Genomic DNA, 15,001 nt, shown 5'->3' with positions numbered 1-15,001 from the left:
CACAGTGAGAGAGGAAATATAAGCAGGGGGAGTGGGAGAGGGAGAAAAGCAGGCTTCCACTGAGCAGGGAACCTGATGTGGGGCTCAATCCCAGGACCCTGGGATCGTGACTGGAGCTGAAGGCAAACACTTAACGACTGAGCCACCAAACGCCCCAAGATTCTTGTTTGTTTTTTTCTGTTTTATTTTAAAAGACCAAAATGAAACCCTACATCCCCCCCCCATTCCTTTGTCTTCTACCTTTGTTCAGGCAGGCCTTCAGTTCTTGCTTGAATAACTGCAGGACCATCCAAACTCATTTTCATGTGTCTGGTGTTTCTCTTTCAGACCACCTTCTACCCTGCTGCAGGTTGGGTTTTTTGAAGGGCAGATTTGATCATGTTAATTTCTTATTTATTTATAATTTATTCGCCATAGTTTTCAGGCTAAAGGGAAAACTTTTTGGCTTATTGTAAAATTCCTTTGAACAGTTTCATTCCTGGCTACATCAGTGGCTTCATCCCTTGCAACTTCTCTTCCTCTCTCCTTTTATGGCCCTGACATGTGGTTGCTTATCTTTTATGCACTGTGCTAGACCCTCGATTTGAAGTGCTAAGTGCTCTTCTCAGCTGCCTACTTAAGTTCTTTAAATGTGTGGTCAAACACCATTCCTCCAGGAATCACTCCCATGCCGGCAGTCTTATTTCTCTATTGCTGGTAATTTTCATAGGTTTTGGGTTATTAGTTTGCTTTTATTTTGCCACCAGACACACTACACATTCTAAAAACAATCACAGTATTCTATTCAACTGTATATCTCTAGCATGTACCACTTTGAGGAACACACCAGACACACGCTATTACTTACTATATAATAGGAAATAGGTAGTTTGGGGCCAAGTCCCAGGCGGTTCCTAGATATAAGGTTGAGTGTAGTCTTTAAATAAAGTCACTAAAAGTTTAAGAACAAAAGGAGTCATGTTTTTTGAGTCATCTTTTAGAAAGAAGAGCATTCAAAGAAGTTTGTAATGGGGGAGGTAATACTGACTTTAAAAATACTGGTCTTGTTTTTTTTGCCTTGAAAGATGTTCATTGACTATTTGAAAATGCATTTCTGGACTGATTAGCGGTGTGGAATTCAGATGAGAAGCTGGGCTGGTGGTAGGGATTAGGACACCATCGGTGTATGAAGGGAGATTGGAGCATGTGGTGTGGAAGATACCATTCTATCAGACATGGAAGTGAGACCAGGAGAGGGGTGAAGGAAGAGTCCTATAACACAGAAATGTTATAGGGTGGGACTGGGGAGTAGGAACTATTGAAGAATTGGTAGGAACAGTCAAGGAGTTAGTAGGAGAACCAGAACAGTGTGTTGTAACGGAACACACTGGCACACAGAGAATGAATATGGGGGCAAATTTGCTTACACTGTATTGGGGGGGAGGAAACACCTATGCGGAGGTGAGTGTATGAAAAATCTTCGGAACTTTTGCCTAATTTTGTTGTAAGCCTAAAGGAGTTCTGAAAAATAAAATCTATCTTATGAAACAAGCTATGAAACTTTACCTAAATGTAAGTTGGAGGAAGGTGATGTGTTTTCATCTAAACTCAGGGTTGGAAGGCAAAATCTGGCTTTTATTTTCACCTCTTTACTTACCGGCTGTATGATGAGGGACTAGTTAACCATTTCTTTGAGTCCAGGACAAAATAAGATTCATAAATTTTTAAGTGCCTTTTGTAAAGTGTTGATTTTTATATTTTTGTGTGTGTGTGAATTGAGGTTTGACTATATTTTAAAGTCTAAAGTCTATATTTGGGAAGTAGTTGTATATTTTTTTTATTTTTTTTATTTTTTTAAGAGTTAAATAAATATTCCTGGTTGTGAGACACTACCCTAATGAAATTCCCTTGTGCCAGGAGAGGTTTTCAGTCATGACAATGGTAGGGTGAAGCTATTTGAATGCAAGGTGGGAATTTGTGATGAGGGGCTATATAAATTAGAAAACTCACTGGGTTCACCAAATTTTACTGTTTGCCTTCCTTCCACAGGGTATTGTACCGAGTCTTTGAAAGAATAATTTACCATTAATCTCTCAAAGATTAATCTCCCAAAGATTAATGGGAAGTAACACAGATTTTATTCTCTTAAATTATCATTGAGGGGTTAGAACTATGTCAGGGCCCTTAGCTCTCACGATGGTGTAAGAAAAAGTGACACGTTTACAAAATGGAGTCCTTTAATTATAAATAATACTAAAATGGAATTCTTTTAATTCCTATTGATAAGCTTCCCATAAAAATTTTAAGTAGAAGTTTTTGCAGGTAGGGGTCACGGAACTCAGTGCAGTGCTTTGCTCTCTATTATTGTACCCAAAGTTACAATGATATTTAGGGACTTTTAAGAAAAATGTCAGTGTTGAAGATACCTCTGAGCCACTTTGCTCTGCCGAGAGAAGGTCACAGACTCCATCTTTGGCTTTGTCTGCTCTCTTGCAAATTGAATGATTTTTGGTGGGACCTGGAGGGACCTAGAAAAAGACTTTGGGTGACTTAGCAAAATCTGCCATTCTTTTCATAAAAAGTCCGTGTTCTGCTGACAGATCATTACAGTCATATTTTTCTATGAAGAATAGTGCTTTTCAGTGACATCTTTCTGTCTCCCGGTTTTTTGGTCTTTGTTTTTTTTTTTTCCTCCCTCCTCTGCAGTTTGAAAAAGAGTTTACTGATCACCAAGAAACTCAGGCCCAATTGCAGAAAAAAGAAGCAGAGATTAATGAACTTCAAGCGGAGTTACAAGCTTTTAAGTCACAGGTAAAATACCATCTTTCTTGATTGAATTTGGGTATTGAAAGCTTACCAGGGAAGCAAAGGTCATGTCATATCTTCATAGCTCAAAATGTTTCAACTTCAATTTCACTAGTATGTTTTCATGGTATTGTTTCTATGTATTTCTATTCTGTAAATTTTTTAAAAATGACTTTGCCCCCCTTTTTTTCTACTTGCATTTTTAAGAAATTTACTAATTAATCTGCTTGCTTATGTTTCATTTGGGTTTTGTTCTTAATGTCACGTGTTTTATATGTAACCATAAAGGGTAAGAAAGTATTTTACTCTTCGATTTGTCATTCATCACTGTTCTTTATCCCACTACAGGAAATTATTGCTCAAGCTATTTATTTTTCAAAACCTTCAGGCTATGGGTACCTTGCAGTGAAAGATAACCTCTAGCTGAATGAGAACATTTTCTGATAATTTTTCAATTTCCAAAAGTAAACAGATTTAAAACATGACAAAAAAGAGAGCAAATCTGGATTATGAAGCAGATAGCTCACATACACCCTCCACACATAAAACATTTAGATAGCAAGAAATATATCATCTGCATGTTGTAAATAGATGACAGTAAGGAGTAGAATATTCATAGCTAAATTTCTTCATGCAGATTTACATATAGGATCATGAGCAGTATGTAGTGTTTTGGCTCATTTTCTTTCATCCTAATTTATGGTTGTGTCAAAATAGTCTCAGATGTACCATTTCCTATATCGGGTTACTATTTCCCATATTATTGGCTATTTTGTTTTCTTTTAAATACTTAGTGGATAGTTTTGTTACGGAGATTGTAAGAAGTTATCTGAAGACATAGTTCAATGGTAAGTGTCCACTTTTAAGGGAAAAAACCTCTTTTCTGTAAGAATATGACTGTCCATGATCTTTCTTTAGTGTGCAAGAAGGAAGTACAACTTATTGAAACTTTTCATCTTTCCCATGTGGCTCCTTGTCTCTCACACTAAGAAAAACATTTGATTATGTTTTATATTTCAGATTGAGTTATAGGCAGGGCCTGAGATATTTATGTGCAGCTTCTCTTGGTCTGGGCTAATAGAAATTTTAAAAAACTTTTTAATTTCTTCTAGTTGAAGGATTACTTGTAAATCCAATCTAAAGAATTCCTGTTGATTAAAAAAAGAAAATAGCCTCCAAGTTTGGATATATTATTGCTGCTTGTGTTTTATATAAATAAGGGAATGAATTTATTTTATAACTGAGATTAAGCCCAGGAATCTCCTATGTTATTTAAAAATGTGGATAAGGATGACTAGCTTTGTACATCAGAAGCAAGCCTGGAATTAGACACTTAGTATTGGCTACCATATTAATTTTTGAAGAACAATAGGAATTTTTTTTTTGATTGGTGTGTGTTTCTCATGAAATCCATTCATTTGTCTTAAGATTCTTCTCTCTGTTCAAAGCCATTTTAATTATGAAAGGTATGATAAGACATATTCTGTTATTTATGATTTTTTTCCTTTATTCTCTTAACAACCAACTAGTGTCAGGTGCTGGGGATATGACAGACAGTGAGCAGGTTAATCACAGGATAATCTGACCTCCTGAAAAATATATTTAAGTCAACCATACTCATCAAATGAGCTAATATAGAGCAGAAATCCAACCATATCTTTAAGACATTTCTAGTTAATTATAAAATGCACATTGAGTGTGAATATAACATACATACTTAACATTCAGAGGGCAGTACTATCCATTCTAACAGCAAAGCAGCATAATGCTGGATTCATTCTACTATGTAGTTAATGTTTTTGTTAAGATACATGCTTTGATTTTTGTTTTCAGTTTCTTTTATAACACTTTTTCTTTGTGCTGATCTCAGATGTCAGTTTCAGGCTTTTATACATGATCTGTTTTTCCATAATTGTGACATGAAACTTTTCAAATGATTTATTAGCATTTATTAAATGCTACCATTTGCAAGGTGTTTTGTGTATGTGTGTGTGTGTGTGTATCTTAGAACTGAAGTAATTATAGGAAAATAATCCTATCACAAAAAATTATCAATTCTCATCTTTATAATAATTAAAAGGCATTTATTATTACCATGGCATGGAGACAAAAGGACAAAAGTGACCAGTGACCATATTTAGCTCTTTTTCATTCCTGATTTTGCATTGCTTCTCTGTGACATTGGACGCTATAGACCAGCACCCCCCTCCTTCCCGTGTGACTCATGAACCTGTACTTGTCTGCTTTTTCTCTCACCTTTCATTTATTCATTCATTCTACACAAATTTCTTCACTGGCTATCATTTGCCAGTTGCCACTTTCAGTGTTGGAGAAAGAGTAGTAAATTCTGTAGACTTCGTCACTTCCCTCATGGAAGTTATAATCTTTCAAAGAGGTAAATGCTTATGATCCAGTGCAATCCAAGAGAAGCACAAAGTGCTCTCAGTGTAAGAGGAGTGTAAGAGGAGAGCAGGCTTTCCTGAGGAAAGAATGTGCTAGCTAAGACTGAAAGGATCAGTGGAAAGTGAGCCATGTGCCAAGACTCGAGTTCCAGGCAGAAGGAATAGCATGTGCCAGGGCCTAGAAATCGCTGTGAGGTTGGCATCTACATGGAACTGTATGTGAAAGCCAGTTCACGAGGACCATGATGTGCCCCCTGTAGGTCCTACTTAGGAATTTCAGATTTTTTTTTTCTCTCAAGGTAAAGACATGATGATCTAACAATAGTATTATACACTGTCTTGATCTTTTTGTTGTTTAAGTTCTCATTTAAATGCTAGTATTCTATAGAATTCCATACATAGAATTTCTTTATGTTATATGCTCTGTTCATACTGAGTGAACTTAGCTACTCTCGTGACTTGAACTATCACCTAGATACTGCTGATTTTCAAATCTTCTAGACTTGTATACCCATATCCTTCTTGGACATCTCTTCCTAGATGGCCATAACCATCAAAATAGGAAATAATATTTCTGGCAGTTACAGTTTTATGAAAACAAAAGTGAAATTCTTTAATTGGGGGGAAAAACCCCAATTTGGTTGGAATTTTGTTTTGTTTTTTTGTTTTTTTTTGTTTTTGTTTTTGTTTGTTTTCGGTTAACCCATGTGAAATTGCTGATATGGAATCATCTTTGATTTAAATAATAATTTTTGAGGAAAGTGTGCCTTTACATGCGTTGTAGATGTTTTTAGTCATGTTTCTTGTTTCTTCTTCTCCTCTAGTTTGGTGCCTTGCCAGCTGTTACAAATAACGCTTTGCAGCTGTCCAAAGAAAATGGAGCTGGCCCCCCAGCACTGGCTCCTCCTCCGCCACTGCCCTCCTGTGGAGGTGGGCTGCCTCCACCCCCTCCACCTCCTCCTCCTCCTCCTCCACTTCCAGGAATGCCAATGCCCTTTGGTGGTCCTGTGCCCCCACCACCTCCCCTGGGATTTCTCAACGGGCGAAACTCTCCTCCTCCACCAACCCTACCATTTGGATTAAAACCAAAGAAAGAATTTAAACCTGAAACCAACATGAGAAGATTGAATTGGTTAAAGGTAAAACAGAACTAAATGGAAGAAAAATACACTATCACCTCCATTAAAATTTAATTTTATATTTGCTTATATTTAATTTCTAGTGGAAATTCTAATCACAGTGACATTAAATAGACAAGCATTATTTGAATTAAACAAAAGTGTTGAGGCAAAGCCCTTTTCTCTTGACTAAGGCTTTCTAGTTTAAAATTTGGTAAGAGTTAATAATTGTTAAATGGGATTTGATTCATCATCAAATTGGTAATTCAGCATTACCATTGAGCCCATTATAAGGTGTTTCTCAAAAGTACAAAGAACCTTAATGTTCTTTGGAACTTTTTTGTGTTGGTAGCCATTGGAAAAACCAACACTAGTTGTCGAAGTTAATATTCATTTAGTCAGGACACAGAAATTCTGAATCCTGCAGAAAGATGGTTTCTTGGTCACACAGCCTTGGAAGGGGATGTGTAATGTATCCTGTACTTGAATTGTTGCTGTGCACACAAGCATATCAAAGACTCTGAGAGGTATAATTAAGAAGCAACAAATTTTATTTCACTCTGCTTCAAACCCTCAACTATGTGACAGTGGAACTTTTTTTTTTCCCTTAATAAAACGTTAGCTTCTTGAGGAGCTTGGATTTTATTGAACACACTTTGGGGAAAAATATTACAGGGATTACTTCATAAACATCTGCTGGCAGCTATGGGACCCTGGGTCTGAACATACTGATTGAGCTGGGACAGATGAAACACCCAACTATTTATGAATCCATCTCTCTGATTGCAGATCAGACCTCATGAAATGACTGAAAACTGTTTCTGGATAAAAGTAAATGAAAATAAGTATGAAAATGTGGATTTGCTTTGTAAACTTGAGAATACATTTTGTTGCCAACAAAAAGGTAAGTTGAACATCATGCCTACTTGTTAATTTTAGTACGTTAATGTTGCCAATTTTTATACATTAACTTCTAGAAAACATTATTTTAAGAGTCTTGGAGATATTTTTGCTTACTAATGATTAAATAAATTATCTAATGAAAAGAAATGTTTAAAATACAGATTTTGTTATTCGGATTACTGCATGAGAAATCTTCAAAACGCAAATGTTTAATACCGAACTTTGTCAAATTTTCAGTATAATATCTTTTTTGAAGATGTTATGAATTGGACTTTTGAAAAGGAGGATGTTTTCATGGAGAATTTTGGCATGAGAATCCCTTTTAGTCAGTGGGGCATAGAAAAACAAACAAAATGAATGTGAACCTTTGTTCTAGTCAGAATTTTACTACCCTTTAATATTAGAGTGATGGTCACAATAATTATTATGAATCACATGGGACAGAAATAACAAATTTATAGAATACCTTGAAAGTTAACTTAAAAAACAAGGATATGAGTAAGTTATATGATCTTTTCATTAAAAGTAATACATTCATTTCCAATTATTTTTTGTGATAGCTTTTACTCATTTGGTGTGATTTTTGTTTTGTTTTGTTTTGAAATAACTCAAACATTATTCTTATCTGAACATTGGGTTTCCACTACATGTTTCAGAGCTGATATGCACTTAAGCTATTAAGTTAATTTTTAAATTATGTAATGCTTACATTTTAGGTCTATATTATAAGGTACTTAGATCAGTGATTACATTTTAATTTTCAAAAAGGAATCTTTTTCACCATAAACTATGCCACTTATATGACCCTGGGCTCATTGAGCACAGAGAGCTGGAGAAGAGAGACTGTGTTCCAGCTGGAGATGGGAAGGCTTGCTGTAGAGAGAGAAGAATTAACTTCTTAAAATACCTACTATGGAGGCACCTGGGTGACCCAGTCAATTAAACATCTGCCTTTGGCACAGGTCATGATCTTGGGGTCCTGGGATTGAGCCCCATGTTGTTGGGGGGGGGTCACTGCTCAGTGGGGAGCCTGCTTCTCCCTCTCACTCTGCCACTCTTTCACCCCATTTGTGCCCTCTGTCTCTCTCTCTCAAACAAAAATCTTAAAAAAAAAAAAAAAAGATACCTACTAAGTGATAGGCACTATGCTATGTATCTGATTTAACTTGACAGTCACGGCAATGAAAGGATATTGACAGATACTAAAAAAAAATTGCATTCCTTTGAAATACTTGTAAAATAGAACTATAACTTAGAGTTTCTTTCGAAAAAGTAGTTGTAAGTTAAAAACTCTAAAAGGTAATTGTGAATGAAGGTGGTTTCCCAGAATTTGGGATAAACCCAAAGCCTTCAGCAGATATTTTTGGGCACTGTCCTTGTTCAAAATAGTAAAACTGATGCATTTTGATCTTTGAAAACAGTAGGAATTTTCTCAGCAAGCTTATCCTAGGAAAACTTGTGAAGTAAGCAGATCTTAATTTTACCTTTTGATTATGGAGAATGAACATTTTCTTTGAATAAGATTAGTGCACTCTTCAGGCAATCAAGGAAAATATATGGCAGTTAAAATGTGTATTTACATGTAAAACACTTCAGAATTTCAGATTCCATATTCTGGAATTGATTAGTTTTCCCTTCGCTTTCCTAGTAGGTACAAATGGTGGTACCTTAAAGCTATTTAAGTAATACTGCCATCCAGCTACTGTCTCTGTCTCTTTTTTTTTTTCTCTTTACTCTGATTACTTTCTTAATTAATGAGGCTCAAAAGGGAAACTTGTTAGCATGTCTTTAATTTAGCTGTAGTGCTAGCCCTAAATGAAATAATTGGACCTTTAAAAAATTCTTAAGTCATCTAACTTTAGCCTTGAGATTCAAGGTTGAAAAAAAAAACAACAACAATGTATTTGCTGAATCTAATGTTAGTCATGAAGTGAAAGGCGAGGGAAGGATGATCTTTTTCTGAGTGTCCTGTACCACCATCCCTCTCTTTTTTGGACATGCTGTCCCCTTGGCCCGGAGTCTCTCATTTGACTTAGAGGCTGTCAGGGACCCATGACTTCTATTGTTTCAGCTCAGATGCTACCTTCTTTCTTCTGTGACAGTGGAAGATACTTCCATGAATCAGATTTCCAAGGTTGTCCTCCTGGGCAAGTCACAACAGGAAACAGGCTGAGAAGGTGACAACTTTTTGGTCTGGATTTTAAGGAATAATTCCTGGAGAACATTATTCATGGAGAATTAAGAGCACTTTTTAGCATTCCTAGTATTTAAGATTGTAGTGGAAAACAAAACTGCTGCTTTCAGAGAAGTAGGATTTCCTATAGCCATTATGTGGAAAAGATCATAAAGGAAGGCCAGAGGAAAGTATCTGGAAAGCTTAGACAAGACTGAGGGCTGATGGAGTGGACATGTTTCTACTTGTCTCTTTATTCACAGCCTGGCCCCTGAGGCTTTAGGTGCAAGTCTTAACTTTTTGCCCATCTCTTGTGACTCCTGAGGTTACTTTGAATCGATTTTGTGATTTTCGCAGAATTCAAAATTAAACCTCGTCACTTATTATTCAGTCCAAGGTGGCCCTATAGTTGCTCTGCTCCCTCGCTGTGGGAGTTGGGGAAGATAGAGGCATTGTCTACTGGCTGATTTTTCATCACTGGTTTGGATCACAGCACAGCTCAACAGGGAAGGTCACAGGATTCTCATCACTGGAGACTACTGGGTTTTAGAGAACTAACATTATCTGGTTTTCACTGCAGTAATTCTTTTGCCAAAGAACTGGGGCATTTTGTGACAACATGGATGGGCCTCGAGGGCATTATGCTAAATGAAAATAAGTCAGACAGAGAAAGACAAATACTGTCTGATTTCTCTTCTGTGTAGAACCTCAGAACAACAAACAATAAAAGCAAACTAAGCTATGGATACAGAGAACAGATTGGGGGTTGCCCGAGGCCTGGGTAGGGGAAGTGGGCAAAAGGGGGTATACATTTGTTAAACAAAAAACCCAGAGCTATTTCTCTGATTACAATGGTGGAAGTTCCATCCCAGGAATTTAAAATGGTAAATGCCAATCAGTTTTGCTCCCTAAACATTTGAAGCAGGTAGAAAGTAAAAAGAACTGAATTCAATCATTTACTCTCTATCTGTTCTAAACACATACTCTATTATTTTTTTTTGATTACTTATTATTGTTATTTTATTATTATTATTATTTTACTATGGAAGACACTGCTTTGGGTTTTACAGTCTTTCAGGTTAAGATGACTGGGTTTTACTGGTTTTAAACCCCTGAAACTTGGAAAAGGAAGAGGACCTTATGGTAGCCTTATAGCACCCATAAAACACCTGTGGTGTACCACTCCCTGAGCTGGGCCATCTTCATGTTACCTTATTTAATCAGTACCACATCTCTACTGAGATCTTTCTCCTGCACAACAATGCTGAGTCCCCAGAATACCACCGAGACCCACGCTCTGGTAGATATAGCAAGGTATTCTAGCTGTGAGCTTGGACATTTCCTCCTGACTCATGTTCTTCTTTATTATATCTCCATCTTGCCCGCTCCCACCCGTTAGATTTTAATAATGTTGTCTTTTAAACTAACCTCCTGTGATGTATATAACATTGTTTTAATAGGAAAGTGCCTATGCCCTATCTTGAGGAGTATAAGGAAATTCTCTCAGCCTTTTCTTGTGAAATCAAGAAGTTTCCCTGATTCAGTTTTATCACTTTCTCTTTTATACCTTATTTTGCTATCAGGTATCACTTTGGTTTCCTTGCCTTTCTCAGTCCTAAATTTTCGAGCTCTATCTTAGCTTTCCATTTTTTAAAGTCTTCTGAAAATAACACGTAGACATTTTTCTTGGCTATATTTCTCTTTTTTTCATTCTTCTTCATTCAATGCTCCTGCCTTTTCTTTCTTCTATTTGGCTACTGATGTTCAAGTCAACAAATATTTATTGGGTGTACCTTGTATGTTAGGCCTTGTGATTGGCACTGGGGCACTGTAGAGAGAAAGGCAGACAGTGCCCATCCACATATTGCATTCACAATCTCTGTGAAACTGTCAAGTTCTCCGTCATGTTGAAGCATAAGAGTGAGGAATGGAAGACAAATGGTTGATTTTGATTCAGAAAAGACTGCCATGATTTACTCTCTTGGCCTCCTGTTAAAATTTAACAAGATTATAAAATAAAATTGTGTATATATCTCTTTGAAATGTAATCACAATATTCATAAATTGAACATTTGGTATCATCAAAATAATGCTAATGACCTGCGTATTTTTTACCAGATTGGAAGCATCTGTTAGCTAATTTTTACAGGCTGTAGGAAAATGGATTAACGTATACTAACAGGTTATTGGTGTTGGATTTATCAACTAAAATTAATATTAATTACTTTAATTATTCACAAACTGTTAACTTAATAGGGATTAAAGGGCTTTCTAAAAGTACGTGAATAGTCTAATTCACTTAGACTGATTTATTATAAAAATGTGATTCCACAATTGTTAGCTTTCTGAAGTAATCACATTGTATAACAGGTGCATCCTATTTGCCAGATAGGGCCAATAAACTGGTTTATAAATAATTTCTCAGCCGAACAGTTACGGCATATGGAAACAGTTAATGGATTATGCACTTAAAAACAAATCAAGCTTAGATTTCTGACATCATAGTTCAGTGGACAAAGTGTTGGGATAGGGAGTGATAAACCATGGATTATCCCAGGGACTTGGCTGTGTTCAGGATGTCACTTTGTATTTGAAACACAATTTATTCCTCTGTATGAACAAAAGTGTATTAAAAATAAATCCTAAACTATCTCACAAGCCTACATTAAGATGAATAATATAATTTATAACTGTGTAGTTTGGGAATGCATGTTAAAAAAGTGATGATGAGATGAATGCAACGTATCTTAAAGTTTTCTGAAAAGGCATTTGACAAACACTAATTTGGAAAGATTGAGGAGGAAGTGTGTGAAGAATTAAATATTTCCCTAGAGATTTATCCTTTGGTTCTTGTCTGCGTCTGAATCTGAAAAGAACTAAAGACTTTAAAAAAAAAAAATGATAGTATAGGTCAGGAATGTCTTGCTTCACCATTAGGAAGTATCTCATTGTTACCAATTATTTGTATTTTGTGTTGGGTTGCTAAAGAAACAGAATCGTATTCTGAAAGCTTTAAAGAAATAGAACTTAAAGAAAAAGGCTAAAGAGAGTGGGCTTGTTTAGCTGGAGCCACAGGCGACTTTCAGGTCCCAGGATGGTTCAGTTACATGCTTAGTTATACAGCATATCTTTGGCAGAGTGTGACGGGAATTTTAAGGGCCCATGTAACTAGGCGTATTACTTGTATAACATACAAACGTTGCAAACGGAAAGGGAGAAGGCTTGGACGTGCACAAGGTGGGGGGAGGTGCTCACAAACAAAGCTCCCCCCACACCCTGCTTTTTCCCTCTTCTCTGTTTTCCTTTTAACATTGGAGAAAGGAATGTGGTGGGGAGCACTGGATTCACTGGAGTCACTTCATTAGTAGTAGACTGGGGTAAACCATGTTCCTTCTGGATTACAAAATCATCTTGGTGTTTTAAGTCTTGTTGTTTGCACCTATAGCTGTCCTCTATTGACAACATTGTAAGGTTGTTGCATTTTACCGTCCTCACACATTTTTTCCCCTCAGGACCTCTCTCCCATTTCCTACATCTTCCGTCTTCTCCCCGTTGACTCAGGGCATTTCCTGTTGCCCTCTGGTTGCTCAGTGGACACTTCCCTATTTCAGGCGGTTCTGCTTTGCCTTGTCTGCATGATGTTCTAGCACTCAGGACTCCCAGTCGTAATTAGTGTATAGTATTATTCTCCTGAAAATATAATAGAGACTCATCCTTCTGGATGCACGATTTTAATCTTAAAATAATATAAATAAATCTGGCCGTTCACTGCCCCTTTCCCCTCCCTCTTCTGCATTCTTCCTGTCTCCCTGTCTACTTCCACACACACTTGCCAGGCCTGGATGGAAGAAGATCCCATGGCGTGAGTATTGCAACCGACGTGACCGCTGGAGCCCAAGGAGAGAGTGGTCGTGGTAGGAGGGTCCTAAGGAGCTAGGTGGGGGAGGCTTCTTGCTGGATTGCGTGCTGTTGGAATTGGATGCTAAATAAACAATGTAGTAAATTCTTCTGTAACGGGGGAATAAAGAAAACCCTTTATGAAAATAACTTTTTTTAACCTTGAATTTCCCAAGCTAGATTTTGAGGTAATTATATATTTGTATTTAGGTGAGCTGGGTGTGTTTTGTCCCTCAAAGTTAAATCATTTCGTCACAGCTTATAATTTGTAACATGTTCTGTGCATTTAACACAAACATTCACAGGTTTGCTGGATTTTAAGGAGAAACACCAGGTAGGAAATCTTTGGTTATTACAACTCTCGCTTATCTAGGTGTTTGTGTCTTAAAAGAGTGATTCTTTCTGAGTCAAACATACTCTAATTCAGGGGTTCTTAACTTGGGGTCTTTGAACGTGGCTAAGGAAAAATAATCATTACTTTCACTAACCTCTAGTTGAAATTTAGCTTTTCCTTCAATTATAAATACAGGCAACAAACACATCCACACCTATGCCATTTCTACCTGTAAAGTTTATATATCCTTTTATTTATATCCCATTAGAATTATTTCAGATATATTAAAACAGTGTTAAAACCCCTCACTACTTCAAAATTAGGGTAGTTGTGAGACCTGCAGCTAGATCTTGTTGTTCAATACATTAATAAAGAAGCCTTGGGGCGCCTGGGTGGCTCAGTGGTTTAAGCCTCTGCCTTCAGCTCAGGTTGTGATCTCAGGGTCCTGGGATCGAGAGCCCCACATCGGGCTCTCTGCTCAGCGGGGAGCCTGCTTCCCCCTCTCTCTCTGCCTGACTCTCTGCCTACTTGTGATCTCTGTCTGTCAAGTAAATAAATAAAAATCTTAAAAAAAAAAATAAATAAAGAAGCCTCTTTTGTCAGTTGGGTCCTCCGAGAGCAGATGCCGAGAGAGGCTGGAGTTCAGGAGATTTTTGTGGGGTGTGCCGTGGGTAATGCACATGAAAGGTGGAAGGTGGGGAAAATAGGATTAGGTCGAAGAACTTCAAGCCATGATGTACTAGAACAAATCCTCAGCCACCGTGGTTGGGAGGGAGCTCTGGTGCAGAATGCCTGTTAGGGGAGGGGGCGCTGGGGGCCTGGGCTCGTGCTCCTGCCATGCTCAGCCATTGGCTCAGGCTGCCCAGGAATTGTGTGGCCTGGATTCAGAAGCTAAGGAGTATCCTGAGGGTGGTAACAGCTTGGATCTTGTCAGCTAAGTGTGCTCCTTTCTAAAGGGAGGTCTCCTATATATTTTATTTTCTGCATTTAAGAATTATTTTGAGAAGCCATGCACCTCTCTGACTGCCAGTGGGGGCCCATGGCAACAAAGGTTATGAAGCCTGCTCTAGCCTTTCTGCCTTGTATGGTGCTGGCGTGAGGTGGGGTCAGGGGCCTTGGCCTGAACTTGACTGCTGCCTATTTACATATATGCAATTTTAGTTAGTTTGTTTTTAAGATTTTATTTACTTGAGAGAGAGAGTATAAGCACAGGCAGGTGGAGGGAAGAAGACTCTCCAGCAGACTCTGCGCTCAATCTCAGGGCCCTGATATCGCTACTGAGCCCAAACCAAGAGTCGGAAGCTTAACCAGCTGACCCAGGTGCCACCCCCAGTTTTTTGTTTTTTTGTTTTTTGTTTTTTTTTAATTCAAGGGACCAGTACCTTATTTG

The 15,001-nt window shown here is 37.5% G+C and overlaps 1 protein-coding gene across 2 annotated transcripts in view; it reads left to right on the top strand.

Annotated features, from left to right (window-relative positions):
* DIAPH3 (diaphanous related formin 3) overlaps window positions 1-15,001 on the top strand; it is a 512,938-nt gene that overhangs the window by 191,934 nt on the left and 306,003 nt on the right. For both annotated transcript variants that reach the window (XM_044249843.1, XM_044249842.1), the window contains 3 exons: window positions 2,686-2,790; window positions 6,011-6,325; window positions 7,094-7,208. In XM_044249843.1, coding sequence (XP_044105778.1) covers window positions 2,686-2,790; window positions 6,011-6,325; window positions 7,094-7,208 — 535 coding nt within the window. The remainder of the gene's footprint in view (window positions 1-2,685; window positions 2,791-6,010; window positions 6,326-7,093; window positions 7,209-15,001) is intronic.

The sequence above is a fragment of the Neovison vison genome, chromosome 5, assembly GCF_020171115.1.
Source record: "Neovison vison isolate M4711 chromosome 5, ASM_NN_V1, whole genome shotgun sequence".
Lineage (NCBI taxonomy): Eukaryota > Metazoa > Chordata > Mammalia > Carnivora > Mustelidae > Neogale > Neogale vison.
Note: the sequence above shows the minus strand (reverse complement) of the source record. Positions and strands in the feature narration are given on the sequence as shown.